At 45.9% G+C, this 23,185-nt stretch overlaps 1 protein-coding gene across 2 annotated transcripts in view; it reads right to left on the bottom strand.

Moving 5' to 3' along the window:
* The window catches only part of ZHX2 (zinc fingers and homeoboxes 2), a 193,819-nt gene that overhangs the window by 9,627 nt on the left and 161,007 nt on the right, over positions 1-23,185 (bottom strand). For both annotated transcript variants that reach the window (XM_034966543.3, XM_063606886.1), the window contains exon 3: positions 10,835-13,571. In XM_034966543.3, the coding sequence (XP_034822434.2) occupies positions 10,839-13,352 (2,514 nt within the window). In that variant the 5' untranslated portion in view covers positions 13,353-13,571 and the 3' untranslated portion in view covers positions 10,835-10,838. The remainder of the gene's footprint in view (positions 1-10,834; positions 13,572-23,185) is intronic.

The raw sequence follows: 23,185 nt of genomic DNA, 5'->3' as shown, positions 1-23,185 counted from the left end.
AAATATACAACCTTCCTAGATTAAACCCAGAAGAAACAGAAACTCTTAACAGACAAATAACAAGTAGCAAGACTGAAAGAGTAATAAAAAAATTGCCAACAAAAAAAAGTCCAGGACCAGGTGGATTCACAGCTGAATTCTATCAGACATTCAAAAAAAGAATTGATACCAATCCTACTGAAACTATTGCAAAAGATAAAGAAGGAATCCTCCCTAAATCCTTCTACGAAGCCAGTATCACCTAATACCAAAATCAGGAAAAGATGTAACAAAAGAAAAATAAAACTACAGACCAATATCCCTGATGGCCATAGATGCAAAAATCCTTAACAAAATACTAGCTAACTGAATTCAAAAGCATACCAAAGAGATAATCCACCATGATCAAGGGGGTTTTATACCAGGGATGCAGGGCTGGTTTAACATACACAAGTCAAATGTGATACACCACATTAAAAAAAAGTGAAAACAAAAATCATATGATCATCTCAACAGATGCAGAAAAAGCATTTGACAAAATCCAGCATCCCTATATGATTAAAACCCTCAGCAAAATTGGCATAGAAGGGACACACCTTGAGGTAATAAAAGCCATCTATGATAAACCCACAGCCAACATTACATTAAATGGGGAAAAGTTGAAAGTAGTTCCCCTGAAAACCGGAACAAGACAAAGATGTCCACTTTCCCCACTTTTATTCAACACAATACCAGAAGTCCTAGCCAGAGCAATCAGACAAGAGAAAGAAATAAAGGGCATACAAATTGAGGAAGTCAGACTGTTGCTGTTTGCTGACTATGTTGATTATATATCTAGAAAACCCTAAAGACTCATCCAAAAAGCTCTTAGATCTGATAAATGAATTCAGTGTTTCAGAATACAAAATCAATGTACACAAATCAGTGGCACTACCATACACCAATAGCAACCAAGCTGAGAGTCAAATCAAGAACTCAACTATTTTTATAACAGGTGCAAAGAAACAAACAAACAAAGAAACAACAAAAAAAACCCCAACTTAGGAATATACCTAACAAAAGAAGTGAAAGAGCTCTACAAGGAAAATTATAAAACACAGCTGAAATAAACCATAGATGACACAAACAAATGGAAACACATCCCATGCTCACGGATGGGTAGAATTAATATTGTGAAAATGACCATACTACCAAAAGCAATCTATAAATTCAATGCAATTCCCATCAAAATACCATCATCATTCTTCATAGAACTAGAAAAAACAATCTTAAAAGTCATATGAAGCCAAAAAAGAGCCCGTATAGCCAAAAGCAAGACTAAGCAAAAAGAACAAATCTGGGGGCATCACATTACCTTACTTCAAACTATATTACAAGGCTATAGTTACCAAAACAGCATAGTACTGGTATAAAAACAGGCACATAGACCAATGGAACAGGATAGAGAAAATATATATAAAGCCAGATACTTACAGCCAATTGATCTTTGACAAAGCAAACAAAAACATAAAGTGGGGAAAGGACACCCTATTCAATAAATGGTGCTGGGATAATTGGCTAGCCTCATGTAGAAGAATGAAACTGGGTCCTCATCTCTCACCTTATACAAAAATCAACTCAAGATGAATAAAAGACTTAAATCTAAGACGTGAAGTCATAAAAATTCTCCAAGATAACATCAGAAAAACTCTTCTAGACATTGGCCTAGGCAAAGAGTTCATGACCAAGAACCCAAAAGCAAATGCAGCAAAAACAAAGATAAATAGATGGGACTTAATTAAACTAAAAAGCTTCTGCACAGAAAAAGAAATAATCAGCAGAGTAAACAGACAACCCACAGAGTGGGAGAAAATATTCACAAACTACGCATCTGACAAAGGACTAATATCCAGAATCTACAAGGAACTCAAACAAATCACCAAGAAAAAACAATCCCGCATAAAGTGGGCTAAAGACATGAATAGACAATTCTCAAAAGAAGATATATGAATGGCCAAAAAAACATGAAAAAAATGCTCAACAGCACTCATTATCAGGGAAATGCAAATCAAAATCATAATGCAATACTACCTAACTCCTGCAAGAATGGCCATAATTAAATAACCAAAAAATAATAGATGTTGGCATGGACGTGATAAAAAGGGAACACTTTTACAATGCTGGTGGAAATGTAAACTAGTACAACCACTATGAAAAACTGTGGAGAGTCCTTAAAGAACTAAAAGTAGAACTACCATTTGATCCAGCAATCCCACTACTGGGTACCTACCCAGAGACAAAGAAGTCATTATATGAAGACACTTGCACACGCATGTTTATAGCAGCAAAATTCACAATTGCAAAAATATGTAACGAGCCTAGATGCCCATCAACCAACAAGTGGATAAAGAAAATGTGGTATGTATATACCATGGAATACTACTCAGCCATAAAAAGGAATGAAATAATGGCATTCACAGCAACCTGGATGGAGTTGGAGACCATTATTCTAAGTGAAGTAACTCAGGAATGGAAAACCAAACATCATATGTTCTCACTCACAAGTGGGAGCTAAGCTATGAGGAAGCAAAGGCATAAGAATGACATAATAGACTCTGGGGACTTCAGGGGAAGGATGAGAGGGGGGTGAGGGATAAAAGAGTACACATTGGGTGCAGTGTACACTGCTCGGGTGATAGGTGCACCGAAAGCTCAGAAATCACACCTAAAGAACTTATCCATGTAACCCAACACCACATGTTCCCCCAAAACTATTAAAATAGTTTGGAGTGTGACTGTGAGAATGAGATGAGTCAGCACATGCACAGTGCCTGAGCAGGCCTGGAACAGTGAGTGCTCAGCAGTGCTACCCTGTGTCACCGCCCCAGACACCCCCAGCCCAACCCCTCCTGAGATGCAATTAACACCCACTGGCATGAACATGTGGGGCCCCAACAGAAAAGGTCAACTTGGAAAGGCAAGAAGCAGGGGGCCAAGTTCTTCTCCATATAGAGAGCAGTAAGCAAGTTGAGATGCAGTATCTATTGGTACTAATGCTAGAACCCTGCTCTAGGGGTGATATTGTTAGGCTTTGTGTCCCCACCCAAATCTCATCTTGAATTGTAATCCCCATAATCCCCACGTGTCAAGGGAGAGACCAGGTGGAGGTAATTGAATCAAGGGGGTGGTTTCCCCCAAGCTGTTCTCCTGATAGTGAGTGAGTTCTCATGAGATCTGATGGTTTTATAAGGGGATCTTCCCTCTTCCCTCAGCACTTCTTCCTGCCACCTTGTGAAGAAGGTGCCTTGCTTCCCCTTCGCCTTCCACCATGATCGTAAGTTTCCTGAGGCCTCCCCAGCCATGCTGAACTGTGAGTCAATTAAACCTCTTTCCTTTATAAATTACCTAGTCTTGGGCAGTTCTTTATAGCAGTATGAAAACAGCCTAATACAAGGGGCTTTCATTTATATTACCTCACTTAATCCGGACAAATACAGACAACTGTTTGTAAGCATTATGAACAGAATTATATCCCCCCTAAATTCATATGTTGAAGCCGTAATCTCTAAGGTGACTGTATTTGGAGATAGTGCCTTTAAGGAGGTAACTAAGGGTGGGGTAATTAAGTCCTAATCTCATAGGACTGGTGTCCTTACAAGAAAAAGAAGAGACACCAGCCATGTGAACACACAGAGCAAAGACTATGTGAGGAACAGTGAGAAGGTGGGTGTTGGCAAGCTACGAAGAGAGGCCTCACCAGAAACTAACCCTGCTGGTGTCCTGAGCTTGAACATCTAGCCTCCAGAACTGTGAGAAAATAAATTTCTGTTGTTTAAGTGACCCAGTCTGTGGCATTCTGTTCTGGCAGCCTTAGCTAACTAATACAGTAAGTATTAAGGTTATAGAAAGAATAAAGTAAAATGTATAGGCATGTGGGTGCTCTAGAATTTTCCACCATCCAGCCTCCATTTTCCACTAGGGCAGATGGGTCTGAATGCCCAGGACATTTGCAAGTTGGTTTTCCTTTTGCTCCTTCCTTGAGTAGCTCAGAGGGCATCAAACTTTCTCTAGGGTTATGGACAATGAACCATGTCATCTCCTTTACTGGTGAGACAGAGGAATTTCAAGGGAAATTTTGATTATATGTGAGTCCACCTAACGCTCTGGCTTTTAACCTCTGCACTTTTGTGAAGTGTGAACCCAGGCAAGTCATGCCCACCATGGCCACCTTTCAGTTCCCCTTGAGTATGTTGTTTCTTCTGTCTGGAATGTTCTTTCCCTCCTCTCTGCCCAGCACGCTCCTGCATGTTGGTCTAACCCTTTGGTTTTCAATCCATCCATTACTTCTTCTTATTATTTACTTATTTATTATTATTTTTGAGATGGAGTCTTGCTCTGTGCCCCAAGTTGGAGTGCTGTTGTGCGATCTCGGCTCACTGTAACCTCCACCTCCTGGGTTCTAGCGATTCTCCTGCCCCACAAGTGGCAGGGACTACAGGCATGCACCACTATACCCAGCTAATTTTTGTATTTGTAGTAGAGACAGGGTTTCACCATGTTGGCCAGGTTTGTTCGAAATCCTGACCTCAGGTGATCTGCGTGACTCAGCCTCCCAAAGTGCTGGGATTACAGGCATGAGCCACTGTGCCTGGCCCCATTACCTCTTTAGGGAGTGTCCCCTAAACCTTAAACCTGCTATTTAAATCCTCAAATTCCCATATTCTATACTCTAACGGCACCAAAGAACATGTCAGTGTAGCAACTTTCGTTTTTGTTTGATTAAAGATTGGTTAAAACTTCATTTCCCATTAGACCAAGGGCTCCATGAGGGCAGGGACATGCTGGGCACACTGCCTTCCAGAGCCCGGCACACTGCAGACATTCCACAAATACTTGATGGATGAATGAACCAAATCACTTATTAGGAATGTCTCTGGGCTAGTGACTTCATCTCCCTGGGACCTACATCCTTCCTCTGAAAATGAGGGGGCTGGATTTCATGGTGGCTAAGCCTCCACAAGTCACCCAAAGCACAGTGAGAATTCCTAGGGTGAGAAGCTCCAGAATTAAGTAAGTGGAAGTGGTATCAGTTAACTCCCTGTTAGGCATGAGGGAAATCAGACTAACGGGCAGTCCCTGAGAAGCATCACCAGTAAATATCTGGTGACAGATTCTCCAACAGGCCTTTCTCTTGAGCTTTTCATACACAGGAAGCAAACTGTGTCCAATCCCTCTCCTCTCGCTGCTGTCAACCATTGGAACTAATGAGTGATGGGAAAAAAATGAGGACAAGCAAAAGGATTGAAATACCAGATCCCAACTATCTTCTAAAATTCTCTGGTTCGTTCAATAAACCGTTATTCAGCATCTGCTCTGAATCTAAACTAGGGATTCAGAGATTAATGATATATGGTCCCTGCCGGTAAGGGTCTGGTACAGGAGAGAGGGAAACAGTCGACAACAATATTTTCATTCATTCACTCATTAATTAATTAGTTAATTAATTCATTCATTCATTCAAATATCTGCATTTGGACAGCTAATCTGAACAGAGTGTGAGGGCATACCTCTTCTGGATCTTAAATTGTAACCAGAATGCAATGCTTAGCAGCCTTAAAAATTTTAACCAAGCCGAACCATGGAAAATACCTTTCTGACATTTCACAATTTTTTCCTCTTCTCCAAAGTCATTCCTAGTCATCAGGAGTTGGAAACTGTTGACAGAAATCAGGAGGCAGCGAAGGTGGTGGCTGGAGCTTTGGAGTCAATTTTAGACACTGGCTGAGTGAACTCTGGCAGGTTCCTGAGCCTCAGAATTCTTTGTTTAAAATAAATGGGAAGGCGGCTTGCACATGTAGGTTGGTGGGAAGGTTCTGAATCAGACAACATGTTGGAAAAGCCACCTCTCCCCCTCCTAGCTCCTCCGGTTTCTGTGTGCACTACTCTCATGAAACAGGTGTTTCTATGTCCATTTCTCACCTTTATTAACTGAGATTAGGTAGGGGCTGTGTCTTGGACATTCTGGCAAATCTACACAGACTAGCACGGGGCCTGGCACAAACAGGGCTCTCTAAAGTTCTTGCTGAATGAATACATTGTGGATTAGTTTCCACTCTCACACAAAATCAAGAAATGACCACACTCTGTTTGTTCTGGGCTATGCTGGTGGTGCCACTGTTGGAGAGGGCAGGGCCATAGTGGCTGGGGTCAGGCACTGGCCTGACAGTTGAGAGGTGGCCTCCAAGGTCTTCCAGCTGTTGGCTGAGGAACACAAGGCAAGTTACTCATTTTCTCTGGCCCTCAGTTTTGCCCTCTATAAAATGGGGACAAGGCTGTACCTACCTCACAGTTGAAGTGACTTAGTAGACGTGCTTAGAAGGCAGCTGAGCACACAGTGGGTGTCAATCAATGGGAACCCTCACTAGCAATAGTAACGGAATATTCCATTTGACCAAACATCAAGGCTGATGTCTGACAGTGTCTTGCTCAAGTACGTTGACTCATTTTTCCGAAAAAATAAATCTAATTTTCAGCCTTTTCCTAGGACAGGTCCCTCAATGGAATGGCTCAAACATTGTTCAGACACAGGGACTGAATCAAGACAACACAATTCAAAGGCTGGGAAGTATTCCTTATCTTTGTGTCTAACCTCAGGGCCGAGGTGAGCCTGGACTGAGTCAAATGCTGTCCTAAGCTTTGCAGAGGTTAGAGAGATTTGGTTGCAGGAGATGCTTAACGCCTACAGAGGAAATCTAGTCCTAGAGCCAGCTCTCAGCTGCTTGCTCAAGTTCCTCCCCCTTCACCCTCTTGTGCATCACATAACACCTTTTATAAAGTCAAAACCATGAATTATTTCAGGATTATTGTGTGTCATAACTGAACTGAACTGCAGGTTCCTAAATAAATAAGTATTTAAATAGGGACATCACTGAATATTTATGAATTCAAGAGACTCATGTGTTTGGTTCATGAAAACTGTGAAGCAATTTGGAGAGATTTTTTTTCCCTTTAAATTGAAAGATTCCTTTAAGGAGTGCCTCTGTCCAGGATGTGGGAGAACCTTCAATGCCACCCCTAGTGCAGAAGGCAGCCCCTTTCTCAATACCATGGAACTCCAATGGTGGGGCGCGGTGGCTCCTGCCTGTCATCCCAGCACTTTGGGAGGCTGAGGCGGATGGATCACCTGAGGTCAGGAGTTTGAGACCAGCATGGCCAACATGGTGAAACCCCACCTCTACTAAAAAAAATAGAAAAATTAGCCGGGTATGGTGGCACGTGCCTTTAGTTCCAGCTACTTGGAAGGCTGAGGCAGGAGAATCGCTTGAACCTGGGAGGCGGAGGTTGGGGTGAGTTGAGATGGCACCACTGTACTCCAGCCTGGGCCACAGAGGAAGACTCCATCTCAAAACAAAACAAAACAAAACAAAACAAAACAAAACAAAACAATGGACCTCCAAAATATCAGGGAGCCATCAGAGATATCTGATGTTGCCACATGTGGAACAGATCTTAGCATCCTGTTTAGGGATGTTTTCTAGCTCACAGGTGGGGCATTTACCATAATTAAACATAAAGTGGGGTTCCTGCATGTTCCTTTTTTTTTTTTTTTTTTTTTGTGAACACAGCTAGTCCCTGTCCTGAGAATGGGGGTATACTAGAAATGGAGAATTTCTGTCAGAAATAATGAGGTAAAGATGGCAGGAGGAAGAGTGAGGACTCTGGAGACAAACTCATGTGTTGGCTGGGTGAATGTGGGTAAGTTCTTTGGTTTCTGAGTCTGTTTCTGGGTTTATAGAGAAGCTACCTCCCTAGGAGAATTAAGTAAGACCATGTATGGTCAGAGCACTTACCTCGACCTCTGCTATTCAGGCGACCTTCGTTCATCATTCCATCCTTCCTCCCCAAAGGTTTTCTGTATGGTTTTAACATTCCCTCCCTCATTACTGTCTTCTTTGGGCCACTGGAGCATCAGGCAGGATAACATCCCACCCCCATGTGCATTTTCAACTGGTGGTGGTGGTATTAGCTTGGGAGAGAAGAGATGGGGACGGGGGCCTCTGGAGAACCGCCGCCCCTAGACAACCTCCCACTCAGCCATGGGGACTGGAAGTGCCATCTGAGCTTACCTTGGGATACAGAGACTCTAAGCATCTTTCTGTTCAAATTCAGCAAACATAACTTGTTCAGAATAGCTTGTCTGTTATGGAAAACCATTGAGTTTGCTTTCAGTTTGCCTCCTCTTATCCTTTACCGAACCCAAACTCTACCTCTTGGCTATGCCCAACCTCTTTTGGTTTCTCACCAGTGGCATTCCTTTTCTTGTCTCTGGACTTTGGCCTGTGCTGCTTCTTCCATGTGGACCCCTCTTTCCCTTGTCTGTGCACTTGGCTAACTCCTTCTCATCCCCTGAGTCAGATGTCCCTTCCTCCAAGAAGCTCCCTAACCCCCTACCTAGGTGTTCCTCCTCTGAGCCACGACCCAGAGCCGTGCCCTTCCCCATCGTAACACATATCACACTGATGAGTAAAGGAAAATGCGATTTCCTCTCTCCTTGGCCTGCCCGAGCTCCACAGTGAATGGGTACTGTGTTGTCTGTCTCTCTCATGGCACTGTTTCTAGCTCCTGGAGTAGCAGCAGGCATACAGTAGGTGCTCAGAAGGTACTGTTGAATGGAACTGAACCCTATTGTCCTCTCTGGGGTGGGAGGAAAAAGCAACCATGTAGACATGTGTCATGGATGGGAAAAGATCAAGGATAGAAGATGGGAGGTCCAGCGTGGTGGCTCACGCCTGTAATCCCAGCACTTTGGGAGGCCAAGGTGGGTGGATCATCTGAGGTCAGGAGTTTGAGATCAGCCTGGCCAACACGGCAAAACCCCGTCTCTACTAAAAATATGAAAATTAGCTGGGTGGGGTGGCGCATGCCTGTAATCCCAGCTACTCGGGAGGCTGATGCAGGAGAATTGCTTGAACCCAGGAGGTGGAGGTTGCAGTGAGTTGAGATCGTGCCATTGCATTCCAGCCTGGGCAACAGAGTGATACTCTGTCTCAAAAAAAAAAAAAAAAAGTCACTCCCTCATTTTAATGAGGGAGGTATGGGCTAGACTGGTAGGTTCTTCTAAGGTGGGAGAATGGCCAGAGGTGGCCAGGTAGAGGTGGGAAGTTGCTGTCATTGTGACCTCAGTACACTTCTATCCCCCTCCTTTCACTCACGCCCTCCCCTTTGGGTTGTGCCCACACCCTTGACACACAGGCATTTCCTCCTGCAAGTGGGAGGAGAAAGGAGAATGGAGCATGATGGCATTCTGGGATTGGCTGCTCGTTAAAGTGCTCTTTTAATAGCGGATGGAACTGGCTAAAACAAGGTTTCTAGAGAATTTCATTTATTTGTCAGCTGCCTCATTTTATTAGTGAATCAATGAGTTAATGAGCGACCTGGTCGGCCAAAGTTGTCCAAGTTCATTAAGACAGAGGTGTGGTAATTTCCAGGGCTGCCTTTGGGACCTTATCAATCATTCTGGAGGTTCTTACCTTTATTTTATCCTTTGTAAAGATAACTTGGGAGGCCCATTCCATGGTCTTTTAAGTGACCTCTGGAGAAGCCTACCTGGGCAAATCGTGCGTCTTCCTCCTTGTAATATTTCCTTTCCCTCCCGCAGCCCTCCCCCTGCCACTGCCCCCATTTCTCAACTCACCACCAAGCTGCTTTGCTTCAGGCCTTGATTTGCACTGACCTCTTAGGAAGCAGAATACCAAGGGCTTCAGTGGCATGTCCCATTATGGGGATGACACGGCCATTAGTAACCATGGAAACCGCCCTGCCCCCCCCCCCCACTTGTGTGACTCTACAGGCCTAATTTACACCCGGCTCTTCCAGATTTGAAGGGGTTATGGGGACCCAAGCACAGTGGCACCTTCCTTTTGCCCTGACAAGGCAAATATCAAGCACTTTCAAAGCCTTTTCAGATTAGAAGCAATAAGCTCAGGTCTTTGATTCAGTAAACTTGGATATGTATTCTTAAAAAATCCAAAAAGAAAAGGGGGAAAAAAAAAAGAAAAAGAAACAACCTCTTCATGTTTGGTGTTTTTACAGCAACAAACACAAAACACACAGAGGGAGGATGTGTTTTCTAACAGTCAAAACTAACCTTCAGAATGGACAGGCCTGAAGGCTGGCGCCCAAACAGGCCACAGCCAGCGGTGCTGCCCCCTGGGCACAGCCTTACAAATGAGGACGTAGGTTCCATCAGCCCCCATTTTTCTTCTTTTTTCAAAGAACCTTTACAAATAACTCATCAGCCGGGCTCAGTGGCTCATGCCTGTAATCCCAGCACTTTGGGAGGCAGATGCAAAGGAATTCCTTGAGTCCAGGAGTTTGAGACCAGCCTGGGCAACAAAGTGAGACCCCGTCTCTACCAAAATATTAAAATATTAGTTGGGTGTGGTGGCAGATGCCTGAAGTCCCAGCTACTTGATAAGCTGAGGGGGGAGGATCGCTTGGGCCCAGGAGTTTGAGGCTGCAACGACCTACGATCGAGCCACTGCACTGCAGCCTGGGTGGCAGAGCAAGACTCTGTCACTAAAAACAAAACAAAACAAAACACCAAAACCAAAACCAGACCCTTCCACTACAAGAAGAAGTATGTGAGGTAATGCATACGGGAATCAGCTTAACTGAGCCATCCCACTAGGTAAACATATTTCAAAACATCATATTGTATGTGATCAATATACATCATTCTTTTTTGTTAATTACAAGAAAAAGACGCCACCATCTGTGTCAACATCTCTGTACCCTACAATCTATATTAACCCTGGCAACGAAAAGAAAGCAAGCTGCGTTCTCCCCTGTTGCCTGGGTGAGCAGGTGGAATTACCTGTCTAGGCCTGGCCAGCCTCTGCAGGGACGCAGTCGGAGTCTGATTCAGCCAGTTCCGCCACACCTTCTGCCGCAGCCTGACTCCAGCTATCTGATCTATCTGAGATGGCATCCTCCTCCCCGACCGTCACCTCCACGTAATCCACAACGCTCGACTCCTCGTTCTCGTCGCTACCCTGGCCGTCCCGGCTGCTGCCCTCTGACCGGTCTGAGGTGGCCTCTGAGGGCTTTGCTGGCAAACAGTCTTTTGCTGGCTCGCTGCCTACTTTTACCCTGGTCACCAACTTCTCCAAGTCCTCTTCGCAGAGCTTTCTGGGGTCCTTGTAATATTGTGGAACCACATCACCCCCGTTCTTTGGGCTCTCGGCCATGGGTTTTGTTGCTTTCCTTGCTACGGCATCGTAGCCGTGATCATCTGCCACGGGCTGGTGCTGGTACTGCTCCATCCACTTCACGGTTCCCGTTTTCAGCAAGCATCTGTTCTCCTTGAACCAACGCACAATCTCAGTTCGGACCAGGCCAGTCTTGGCCGCTAACTGGTCATACTCCTGGGGAGTAGGCCACTGGGTTCTTGCAAACGTGCTCCTCAGGAGATGAACCTGTTCTTGACTTTTTGCAATTGCTGGTGAAGGGCTGGGCAGAGAACTTGTTAACTGGGCACCGGAGAGCTGGTCGAGTCGAGACAGAGCACCATTGGGGGCTCCCACATCTTGGCCTTTTTTGCCAGACCCCATGGAATCCAAGACAGCTTGTTCCATGCTGTCTCGAAGCTTCCGCCTCTCCGAGAACCAGGAGTCGATCTCTCTCCTGCTCAGCTTGGTCTCCACCCTTAGCCGATCCAGTTCTGCTTGGGTAGGAAAAGAACTTTTCAAAAAGCTGTCTTCCAAGATTTTAACCTGACCCTGTGTTTTCTCTTTGAACTTCTGGGGGGCAAAGTCTGGGTATGCATGGTATGTGCGACCGTGTCGGGAGGCCGCGATGGCCAACTGGTCTTTGGCAAGGGATTCGCTGGTGATGTGGACGATGCCCCTTTGACACCGATACCGGTGGTCACTGAACCACTTCTTGATCTCGCTCCTGGCAAGGCCAGTCACCTCGATGAGCCGGTAAACCTCGGCATCGTCAGGGAACTGGCTCTGGAGAAAGCTGGCCTTGAGATGTGCTATCTGCTCCTTTGTCTTCTTGCGGTCACCGGCTGGCGTGAGCGGGGGGTTGGCCACCTTGGGTGGGGGCTCTGGCACCTGAGCGATGTGTGGACGCTTGGGTTCGGGGGCAGCTTGGGGAGTCACCAAGGGTCTCTTCTGGCCGTGGTTGGTGACTCCTGCCACGGCAAGCGTGATGGGGGAGCAAGAGACGGTTGTTGACCCGCTGGTCACCTGAGTCAGCACCAGGCTAGTCTGGCCGAGGATCTGGCACGGTAGAGCCGTCTGGAGGATGGGCTGCGTCACCTTTGTGGGGGCCAACTGGGCGGGCAGCACAGTGATGGTCGGGGGTACTGACTGGATGGTGCCGTTGAACATCTTCTTCCGGGCCTCCTCCACCTCTTCTGGGGACCAGCTGATGCCATGCTTTAAGCGCTGGGTGGCAAACCAGATTCTGATGTGCTCCTCTGGGTGTTTGGAGGCAGCTGTCAGCCAGGACAACTCAGCCTGGGTCGGGTAAGGAAACTTGTTGAAAGAGTTGATCATCGTGGCATTTGTATCCAGGGCAGAGTTGTATTTGGTAGTATTTAGTGGGACAGGGACCTTGGGCACAAGGTTGATATTTGGTGGCAGCTGTACAGAAGGCATGACGTGTCCTAATGTGTCTTGGAGGAGCTCCACCCCGCCGAGTCTCGAGAGGATCTCAGCTGTGTCTGTCACCAGGCGGGCGGTCCCTTCCACGTGGTTCTCGGGGGTGATCTCCTCGGGCTTCTTGGGCACCTTCTTGGCATCCGCTTTTGGTTTTCCAGGCTTCATGATGGGGGTTTTACTCACCGAGATCCCAGAATCACTGTCACCAGTTCCAGGGCCACTGGTGGTGATGGACACGACATGGTTGGTGGTTTCGATGGACTGTTCCAAGACAGTTTGATTATTGCGTTTAATTAACTTCAGCTTGAAGTTGGCCTCCCCGGGATGGAACTTGGAGTTGTGGTCGGACAGGGAGTCGTACTTTTTGGTTGTGAAGTTACATTCTGCACACACGTAGAGGGGGTTGAGAATCACGTTGGGATGCTGCATGTCGACGTGCTCCGTGAACTCGTTCAGGTTTTGCGTGGAGTAGGGGCAGTATTTGCACTCATAACCACCTTGGAGTTTTTTGGACTGGCTTTCCCCCATAGATTTCACCTCTATCACTTCGTTTTCTTTGGAAGAGTTTTCAAGTTCTGCTGCCCAACTGTCCTTGGCCACGTCAGGCTGTGGTGTGCCGATTCCTTTCTCTTTGGCCCTGTCTACCTCCTCGGGCACATCTTGTTCTACTACTTGTGATGTCCGAACCATGCATGGAGTTGTAGATTTTCGTTTGCTAGCCATGCTGCCTGTCTGTGTGCAATGGCTTATTTTTGGAGGGGGATAAGGAGGGGGCGGTGAGATTCTTGGAACGAATAAGGTGAAAGGCTTTTGGCTTTATTCCCCCTCAAATGGCTTTGGCTTTCCTTGTGTGCTGAAGTCTACTGTTTGAGTTTTCAGAATGATTTCAGCACAGAAAATTGCAATGGCACCAACCGCTAAACACACCAGGAAGCATCATATCTGTGGACAAGAACAAAGACAGGGTCAGTGTCTCTTCACAACGCAAAAGAAACTGGCACTTCTTTATGAGTTTTCCCACGACCCAGCCCAACAGGCACCCAAATCGAACATCTATGGATGCACAGACGGCGTGAAAGTGCTTAGAAACATGAAAAATCACATTCTTCTTCTCTTCCTTTTTTTGGAAGGAGGTGAAAACCGGCCCAAACCAAACAAACATGGATGAGGGTCACCATTTCATGTTTGGAGACAAAGGAATACAGGAAAGGTAGACAGGTCCTAAAATCCTCTGAAGCGGTGAGAGGGAATGTCGCAGATGGTGTGCTTGCAAGCCACTTTTAGATATGGTACCTCGGAAGCGAGATGTGTCCCCAGGGGTTGGCAAGTGAAATTTACTCAGGCGCTAGAAAACAGATATGAACATTTTGCTTATCATAAAAGAAAAATCATGATAGAAAATCCAGAAAATGCAGAAAAGTATAAAAGAAAAAAAAAAGCAATCACCCCCCCAATATTGCAGTTTTGTAGTTCGTCTCACTTAAACAGTTTCCCATTTCCATAGTGAGCAAAATAATGATTTTAAAAATCATTATTTCATCACGTGATGAAATCATCACGTGTGGTATATCCCTATAATGCATGTTATTACATTGTAGGGATAGACCACACATGATATGTTCAGCCATTGGACTTTTTTAAAATTTTAAGTTCTGGGAAACATGTGCGGAATGTGCACGTTTGTTACATAGGTATGCATGTGCCATGGTGGTTTGCTGCACCCATCAACCCGTCATCTAGGTTTTAAGCCCTGCATTCATTAGGTATTTGTCCGAATGCTCTCCCTCTCCTTGTCCCCCGTCTCCCAACAGGCCCCGGTGTGTGACGTTCCCCTCCCTGTGTCCATGTGTTCTCATTGTTCAACTCCCACTTATGAGTGAGAACATGTGGTGTTTGGTTTTCTGTTCCTGTGTTAGTTTGCTGAGAATGGTGGCTTCTAGCTTCATCCATGTCCCTGCAAAGGACATAAACTCATTCTTTTTTTACAGCAATTGGACTTTTGTTGGACATTTATTTTGTTTTTGGCTCTTATCAACAAAACTGCAGTGAATACCCTTAATCCTTATTTTTGATAACTACCTTTAGATGGATGCCTAGAAGTGGTTCTCTAGACCCATATGTATGGCAGAGTTTTGGCCTCAATTGGCCTTTTCTTTGGTAGTGTATGAGAGGGCTTGACTCACAATCCAGCCTACACAGCTGGATCCAGCCTATTTACAGTAGTAAATACTACTCACAATCCAGCCTATTTAACAGTAGTAAAATACTACTGTTAAAAAGCCTTGCTGATTAGATAGGGAAAAACAGTTTTTTGGATTTTTGTTTGTTTCTGAGACAGGGTCTGGCTCTGTCACCCAGGTTGGAGTGCAGTGGCACAATTCTAGCTCACTGCAGCCTCTATCTCCTGGGCTTAAGCAATCCTCCAACTCCTGGGCTCAAGCAATCCTCCTGCCTCAGCCTCCTGAGCAGCTGGAACTACAGGCACACACCACCATGACCAGCTAATCATTTAATTTTTATTTTTAGTAGAGACAGGGTTTTGCCATGTTGTCCAGGGGTTTTGCCATGTTGTCCAGGCTGTTCTCCAACACCTGGGCTCAAGTTATCCACGTGCTGCTGTCTCCCAAAGTGCTGGGATCATGGGCGTGAGCCATGCCTGGCCAAGAAAACTGTTTTAATATGCTTGTATGCTTTTCTTGATTGACAATAAGGTTGGATTGTTTTCAAAGATTTGCTCATTATTTATATTCTTTTGTGAATTGTCTGCTTATGTCATTTTTATTTAGACATTCAGTGGTTTTTCTTATGAATTTGCAAGAGTTCTCTTTACATAAATAATACTAATGCTTTACTAAGTTTGTTGCAAAACTTTTCCCAGTCTATCATTTTCCTTTTTTTCTTTTGAGATAGAGTTTTGCTCTCGTGGCCCAGGCTGGAGTATAATGGCGCAGTCTTGGCTTACTGCAACCTCTGCCTCCCAGGTTCAAACGATTCTCCTGCCTCAGCCTCCTGCATAGTTGGGTTACAGGCATGCGCCACCATGCCAGGCTAATTTTGTATTTTAAGTGGAGATGGGGTTTCTCCATGTTGGTCAGGCTGGTCTCGAACTCCTGACCTCAGGTGATCTGCCTGCCTTGGCCTCCCAAAGTGCTGGGATTACAGGCGCGAGCCACTGCGTCTGGCCCTATCACTTACCTTTTAGTTGTGCATATTATATATTTTTTAATGTTTAACATGTAGAAATTTTCATTTTTAGCTAATAGATTTACCAATTTTTTTCTCTTGTAGCCTCTTTCATTGTGATTTTATATTTAGAAAGTGATTCCCTGTCTTGATAGCTGAAATATATTAATCTACATTTTCTTAAGAATATTTTAACCTTATTTTTTGCATTTAACTCATCTGGTATTGAATTTATCTTGGGTTAAGCTGTAAGACACAATTCTAACCATTTTTCTTCAGAGTTACCAACCATCTCAGCAGCATGCATTATTATTTTCTAACTAATTTTTGAGAAACCTCCTTTATCATACACAAACTTTATATCTACTAGGGTTGGTTCTGGGTTATCTAATCTGTGTCTCGATCTAGCTGTTGAGTACTGCACTTATGCCTTGCTTCTAGAAGAACTTTTGTATGTTTAGAGTACATTTTTATATCTAGTAGAGTTCTCCTCATTACCCTTTCTTTTCGCAAAACAGTTCTTGGTTATTTTGATAATCTAGTCTCATGAATCAATATCACCTGTGAAATAAAATTCTATTAGAATTTTGATTGGAACTGCATTAAACAAATGATGATTTGGAAGTACAGGAACAATTTGCTTATTAGGTTAACAGAACCCAGAACCGAGAATAGAGAGCTGATGGGCTAAAGGAGGTGGGAGACATGTTTTGAAGCAAAGATCCCCGACCTCCAGGAAAAGGAAGGAAAGGGAAGGGAAGGCAGGAGATGGCATATCATCTCTGGCCTCTCCCATGGGCCTGGGTTTGAGTCCCACTGAAGAGAGGGCATAAAGGTCAAAGTGAAGAACTTATTTTCACAAACAACTCTGAGAGTCTAGGCCCACGCCCCCCTGCTTAGGGGCTCGGTGACACACTTGGCCAGGGCTGGGGAAAGGGCCATTCCCCCGCTAGTGAACCCAGAACCTGGCCCCTCGAAGATGAAAGCACTGGCAGGTGTAGGCTGGTCAAATTCATCAGCAGTGGGGTGGAGAGGACAGGGGCAAACCAGAGAAGAGGGCAGCCGTTTCTTTTTATTGACCATGCCCAAACCGCCACCTCCAGCCTCCGCCTGCCATGATCTTCAGAGTCTTGATCTCACCTCTCAAATACTTTTCACGCCTCCAGAGTTCATCTCCAGCAATGGCACCACCAAGACCTGGCAGGCTCCAGCCCCGGCTCCCCTCTCCCGCCACCCTTCACACTCCAGTGGCTCTGTCAGGACCTCACTCCCCTCACAGCACCTCTGCCAGAACATCCCACCCCGAGAACCGCTTGGTTTTCAGGTCTCCATTGAAAAGTCACCCTCCCACAGAGAGGCTTTCGCTGACAGCTGCCCCTCTGCAAAACAATGCCTCCTCAGCACTCTCTATTTCCTCATCCTGCATGGCTTTCTGCACAGCACTCTTCAACAGCTGACATCATACTTCAATGTTTTGTGGTTAAAAGAGGAGCAAGTGTCTATCCACTTGTTTATCATTTGTATCTCTGTGCAGAACCATTCTGCCCAATATGGTAGCCGCTGGCCACATGTGGCCTTTGGAGTTTAGTTAAAATTAAATAGGATTAAAAATTCAGTACCATAGTCATACTAGCCACATTCCCAGTGCTCAAGAAGCAATTGTGGCTGGTGGCCATTGTCTAATACAGTGAAGGACATTTCTATCATAGGAAGTCCCATTGGACAGCACCATTCAAGAACAGAAACTCCATCAAGGCAGAAAGGTTTTTTTTTTTTTTGAGATGGGGTCTTGCTCTGTTGCCCAGGCTGGAGTGCAATGGCACGATCTCGGCTCACTGCAACCTCTGCCTCCCAGTTCAAGCAATTTTCCCGCCTTAGCCTCCCAAGAAGTTGGGACCACACGCATAAGCCACCATGCCTGACTAATTTTTTTTTTTTTTTTGTTTGCAAAGACAGGATTTCACCCTGTTGCCCAGGCTGGTCTCAAACTCCTGGGCTCAAGCCATCCGCTTGCCTCTGTCTCCCAAAGTGCTGGGATTACAGGTGTGAGCTACCACACCCAGCATCACAAATTAACTGTAGGGAGGCTATCTCTTGGGAACTGCAGCTCAGTGATGAGGTATGCTAAAATCTCCTGTGAATGCTCAGTAGTGTGTGTGTGTGCATGCGTGTGCACACGTGTGAACATGTGTGTTGGGGTTACATGAGTGGAGGAACTCTGTAAGGGAAGGGAGACTCTACAGTTCTGTGGGGAGTACTATTAACACAGCAGAATGTGGCTAAATTCTAAATTTGCACCCACTGGCCAAAGGGCTTGGGACATTTGAGTTAAATTTTTCAAAAGAGAGGGGGAAAGACACTATCCTCCTGCAGAAAAAAGACATCAGGCAGGAGTAGACTCAGGGGAGGAAATACCTTTTTTTACCAAAACTTCCCATATCCCGCATTATTTAAATCTGTTAACAAGTGAGCCCCCGAAATGAGGTGAATAGTGGTAAAATGGCCTGGAAGCTTCTCAGTGTTCCAAAAACTGTGGCTCAAAATAAAAGCATCTTCTAAAACTCATTCAGCAACCAGGAATCCAAACCAAAGCAGATGAAAAAGAAGAAAAGAGGAAGGAAGAAAAGAAACAAGGAGGAGAGCTCAGAAAACACAGAGCCTTTTGAGAATCTATTAGGGTTCTCTTGGTGGATCTGCAAGAAATATGGCCTTTAGAAGGATGATCCTGGCACCAGGGATTGGGTGTCTAAAGGATAGTAGCATGTTGGCATCTGTCATTTTGAAAGCTCGTGAACCACCAGCAAGGTGAGGACCAGCACCATGGAGTCTGGTACTTGCAGTTTTGAGCAAAGTCTTCAGGTCTGATATGCCTGGGTCAAAGTTGGCAAAAATAAAAAATAAGTGAATGAATGAATACATAAAATACATGTTAAGAATAAACTCTAACACAGTCCCTTCCATAGCGAGTGGTGCATGTCCCAGCAGACCTGTTGCAAGTCGTGGTTCTTGCCCTGGGCCAGTGTCTCAGCGGGTCTGAACTGGGCACAGTCACATCCTGTGCCAACCTGAAAACACTGAAAGGGAGCAGGGAGTTCTCCCTTGGGCTGCACCATCCAGGGCCCAGCAGTGGGGAGACTCCAGCCAGTCATCACACCATCCCCTGTCTGACGAGACCGGGTGCATTCAGGGTGGTATGGCTGTAGACAGACCATCCCTTATCTGGAGCAAGAAACATCCCTGCCCTCAGGAGGTTGCCTGAACAAGTCAGAACTAAGCAAACTTGTTTAAGATTCTGGTTCCCAAGAGAAGGGAGGGGAGGTAAGACAGCTATTCTCTGTGTTGTCCCTCTCTGTCTGAAGTCCTGCTCCTCGTGGGATAACTAAGAGTGTGACAAGTGCATGTTACATGGAAACGATCCTGGAGCTCCAAATACACCCTTGCTGCCTTTACATGTTTTTGATCTTGACTCAGTTTTCCTTTTATCCACTGCAGCATTTGCTATGCACCTCAAAGAAACCCTAACCATAATGAAACCATAACAATGCCTTGGAATAAATTGCCTTGGAATACATGCCTTGTTTTTTTTTTTTTGCAGAGACAGAGTTTATATAAAAGAGAAATGATCAGTCTATGTAGACAATGACAAAGAGGCCATTTCTGGTGTCTGTGCAAGGCTCTTCCCTTCGCCACAAGGTGCTTCTTCCATCATTACCCTCCCTGTTGCAAGTGGAATGCAACTCAATTAGACCCTTGCTTACTGAGTATGAGTATGAGCCAGAACCCTGTGGACAGCTGGGGGTGCACAGATGAAGACACCACAGCTCTGTCCTCAAGGAGTTCGTAGCTGGTACATTAGTTCTCTAGGGCTGCCATGACAAAATGCCACAGACTGGGTGGCTTTAGACAAAAGGAATTTATTCTCTCACAGTTTTGCAGGCTGGAAGTCTGAGATCAAGGTGCCAGCAGGGTTGGGTTCTTCAGGTGCCTCTCTCCTTAGCTTGGAGATGACCGTCTTCCTCCTGTGTCTTTCTGAGGTCTTCCCTCTGTGGGAGTCTGTTTCCTAAACTCCTCTTGTTATAATGACACCAGTTATATTGGATTAGGGCCCACCCTCATGACCTCATGTAACCTTGGAGTTAGGGTAATTAATTACCTTAATTACCCTATCTCCAAATACAGTCACATTCAGAGGCATAGGGGGTTAGGACCTCAACATATGGATTTTAGGGGAGCGTAATGCATCCTACAACTGTTGGGCAGGGCACTGCCATCTAAACACCCTTCAATGGCACACAAAGTGATTGGTTCATGCAGTCGACAAACACTGACAGAGCACCTAGTGGTGCCAGATGCTGTTCTAGTTGCCAAAGATACAGCGGTGGATGGACAGAATTGCAGCTCATGGAGAGCTCACCATGGAGGAGAGTAAGGCAGGGAACACATTAAAAGTGTAGAACGGGGCCACTGAGGTTTTAAGCAGGGTGGTCAGGGACTTCCTCTTTGAGAAGGTGACAGTGGAAAGTGTGGATGTTGCAAATACAAGAAGGAGAAAGAGTTTACGAAACAGAGAGGAGGCTATACTTAATTTTGTAGGGCAGGGTTGGGGGAGGGTAGATAAAGGCTTTCCAGGGGAGGCAACTTTCCTCTTCTTAGAAATAAAATGGTAATAGCTACTATTAATGCAAATTCTCCATGCTTTCTTGGTGAGTCTTCACAACAACTCTGCAAAGCAGCTGTGACTACCCTCAATCTGCAGATGAAAGAACCAAGACCAGAGAGGGTAAATGTCTCACCTAAGGTCACACAGCTAATTCATGGCAGAGCTGGGATTTGACCTGTCTGTCCAAACCCTGTGTTCTTGGCACACCACCACACAGCCTCTCCTGGATAAGCAGGGCTTCAAAGGGGGAGTAGAATTCTGGGAGGTAGAGGAAAGTGAGAGTGACTCCTATCAAAGGAACCTAGTCTTCCCAGGCAGAGCAGACAGCATGAGCAAGTCAGAAGGCAAGAAAACATCTGAGGAATGACAAGGACTGGGGGTAAGGGGCAGGGGTGTGTGGGCAGAGGTAGGGAGGAGGCTGAACAACTTAGGTTGGGGCTAGATGGCGAAGAGCCTGGAATGCCACGCCAGGGAGTTGGGATTTTGGTCTGCAGGCAAGGGAGGGTCAAAGCCTTTTGGGCAGGGTCCTGGAAACAGAGGGGTCTTGGATTCAAGGTGTGGGGTGGGGCTGGCGGGAAAAGAGGCACATCAATGAAGAACAAACCCTCAAACCAGACAGCTAAACAATAATCTCAGCTAACCCCAAATTAAAACAGTCAAGGCCCAGGCTGCTGAGAGATATCCTTCCCACCCACCTCCAAGTTTCTCCTTTAAGTAGATGCTGGGAGCTCTTCACTTTTCATCTGGAACTTTCGCCCATTGGGTTTGGCCTCTCTTCCCTACCATGGAATGGCTGAACGATTGGGGTTTGAATGCGACAGCTGATTCTCCCTTAATCAATTCCCCAACAATAATGACAGCCAACATTCACCAAAGCCTTAGTGTATGCCAAGTGCTAAGTTTCACTTCTCAGAAACCCTACGTGGACACTAAGGCTCAGAGAGGTTAAGGAGCTTGGTCAAGGTCACACAGCCTGGAGCAGTAAAACTGAGATACGAACTTTACGTGTAGACCTAGGGATTGTGTTAAAATACAGATGCTGATTCAGTGTGTCTGGCATAGGGCCTATGACTGTGCATTTTATTTTTTATTTATTTATTTATTTTTGAGATGGAGTTTCCCTCTTTTGCCCAGGCTGGAGTGCAGTGGTGCGATCTTGGCTCACCGCAACCTCCGCACTCCGGGCTCAAACAATTCTCCTGCCTCAGCCTCCTGAGTAGCTGGGATTATAAGCATGTGCCACCACGCCTGGCTAATTTTTGTAATTTTAGTAAAGATGGGGTTTCGCCATGTTGGCCAGGCTGGTCTCAAACTCCTGACCTCAGGTGATCCACCCACCTCAGCCTCCCAAAATGCTGGGATTACAGGCATGAGCCACCGTGCCTGGCCATGACTGTGCATTCCTAACAGGCTCCTAGGTGAGGATGCTACTACGCAGGTGCAGCAAGCTTTAAGGTACAGGGCTCTGTAAGGCTCCCCAAGAAGCACTCTCCTCTGCATCCTTTGTTCTTTTTCCTTACCACCGTCAGTTCCAGAGACAGGTGGTGGCATTTCCTGACCTTTCCCTACAAGTGGCCTGCAGCCCCTGGGAGAAGGAAAAAATGGATCAAACTGCCAGAGCAGCCCCTGGAAACTTCTCAAGGTGGCTGGCTCACAGTCTGGCTGTCAGGATGGTACATGGCTCCGCTCTTGACCTCCCTAGGGAGGCATCTGGGGGAAGTGAGGAGTCAGACTGCAGAGGCCTCCTGCAGTGGAGGATGTCAAGCCCCCGGGGGTTCAGAGGCCAGAGGGAGCTGCAGAGCCGGGATCCCAGGGGTCTACCCAGAGGGCAGCAGTGCTCTGAGCCCAGGGAGTGCTCAAGAGCTGCTCGCTCTCAGGGAATCACACCTCCGGGCTTTGACAGGGATGCCACGTCTCATCGCAGAGCTTTTCACTAGGGCTGTCAGGAGAAATAACAGGGCTGTCTGGGAGCTTTCAAAGGAAGCATCTTGACAAGACATCAAAACCAAAAAGGATGCTTTTAGCTTTGTGGGGTCTTCTGACAGGGCTGTTAACAGATTCTGCCTCAGTTCATCAAGGGTAGATCTTTTTTGAGGGAGTGGGAGCAGGAATTGCTCCTTTGTGTTTTAAAATCACAACATGACACCCCCCGAGAAGGCATTCTCCTGGGTAGATATGTTGTGGCAATGGTGGCGGGTGGGGGCAGGGCGGGAGGAATTAGATGCTGCAAAGCAGAAGGCCTGGGCTTTGCTCTGAGCTCCAGCAACCCAGCTCTCTTCTCATCTGTTTCCATCCTTGCCTCCATTTTTCTCTTCTGTTAAACAGAATTGCCTTGGAAAGGTCACTGGTGACTGAGAGTTAATTCCTGAGTTTTCTGATTTTTCTCCATTTTATCTTAATCCAAATTTGAATTTTGGAGTTGGGCTTATAATGTGGCTCCCAAACCATCACACGTCACCTGCAGTGCTTTGTAAAAATACCAATTCACGAACCTCAGTCCAGAGTTACTACACCCAAGCCTCCAGGTGCAGAGCCTGGGAACGTATATTTTTAATCAGAAGTCACGCAACTGCGGCACAGCCTTGTTTGCTACCTTTGGAATCAAGACATCACTTGGCTTCTTCTAATTCAGAACTGGTTGGGCTGAAACACACTGTCCCATGAAGACACAGAGATGTTCATAGCTACATTTTTTTTTTTTTTTTTGCTGCAG

Source organism: Pan paniscus, chromosome 7 (assembly GCF_029289425.2).
Source record: "Pan paniscus chromosome 7, NHGRI_mPanPan1-v2.0_pri, whole genome shotgun sequence".
Taxonomy (NCBI): domain Eukaryota; kingdom Metazoa; phylum Chordata; class Mammalia; order Primates; family Hominidae; genus Pan; species Pan paniscus.
Note: the sequence above shows the minus strand (reverse complement) of the source record. Positions and strands in the feature narration are given on the sequence as shown.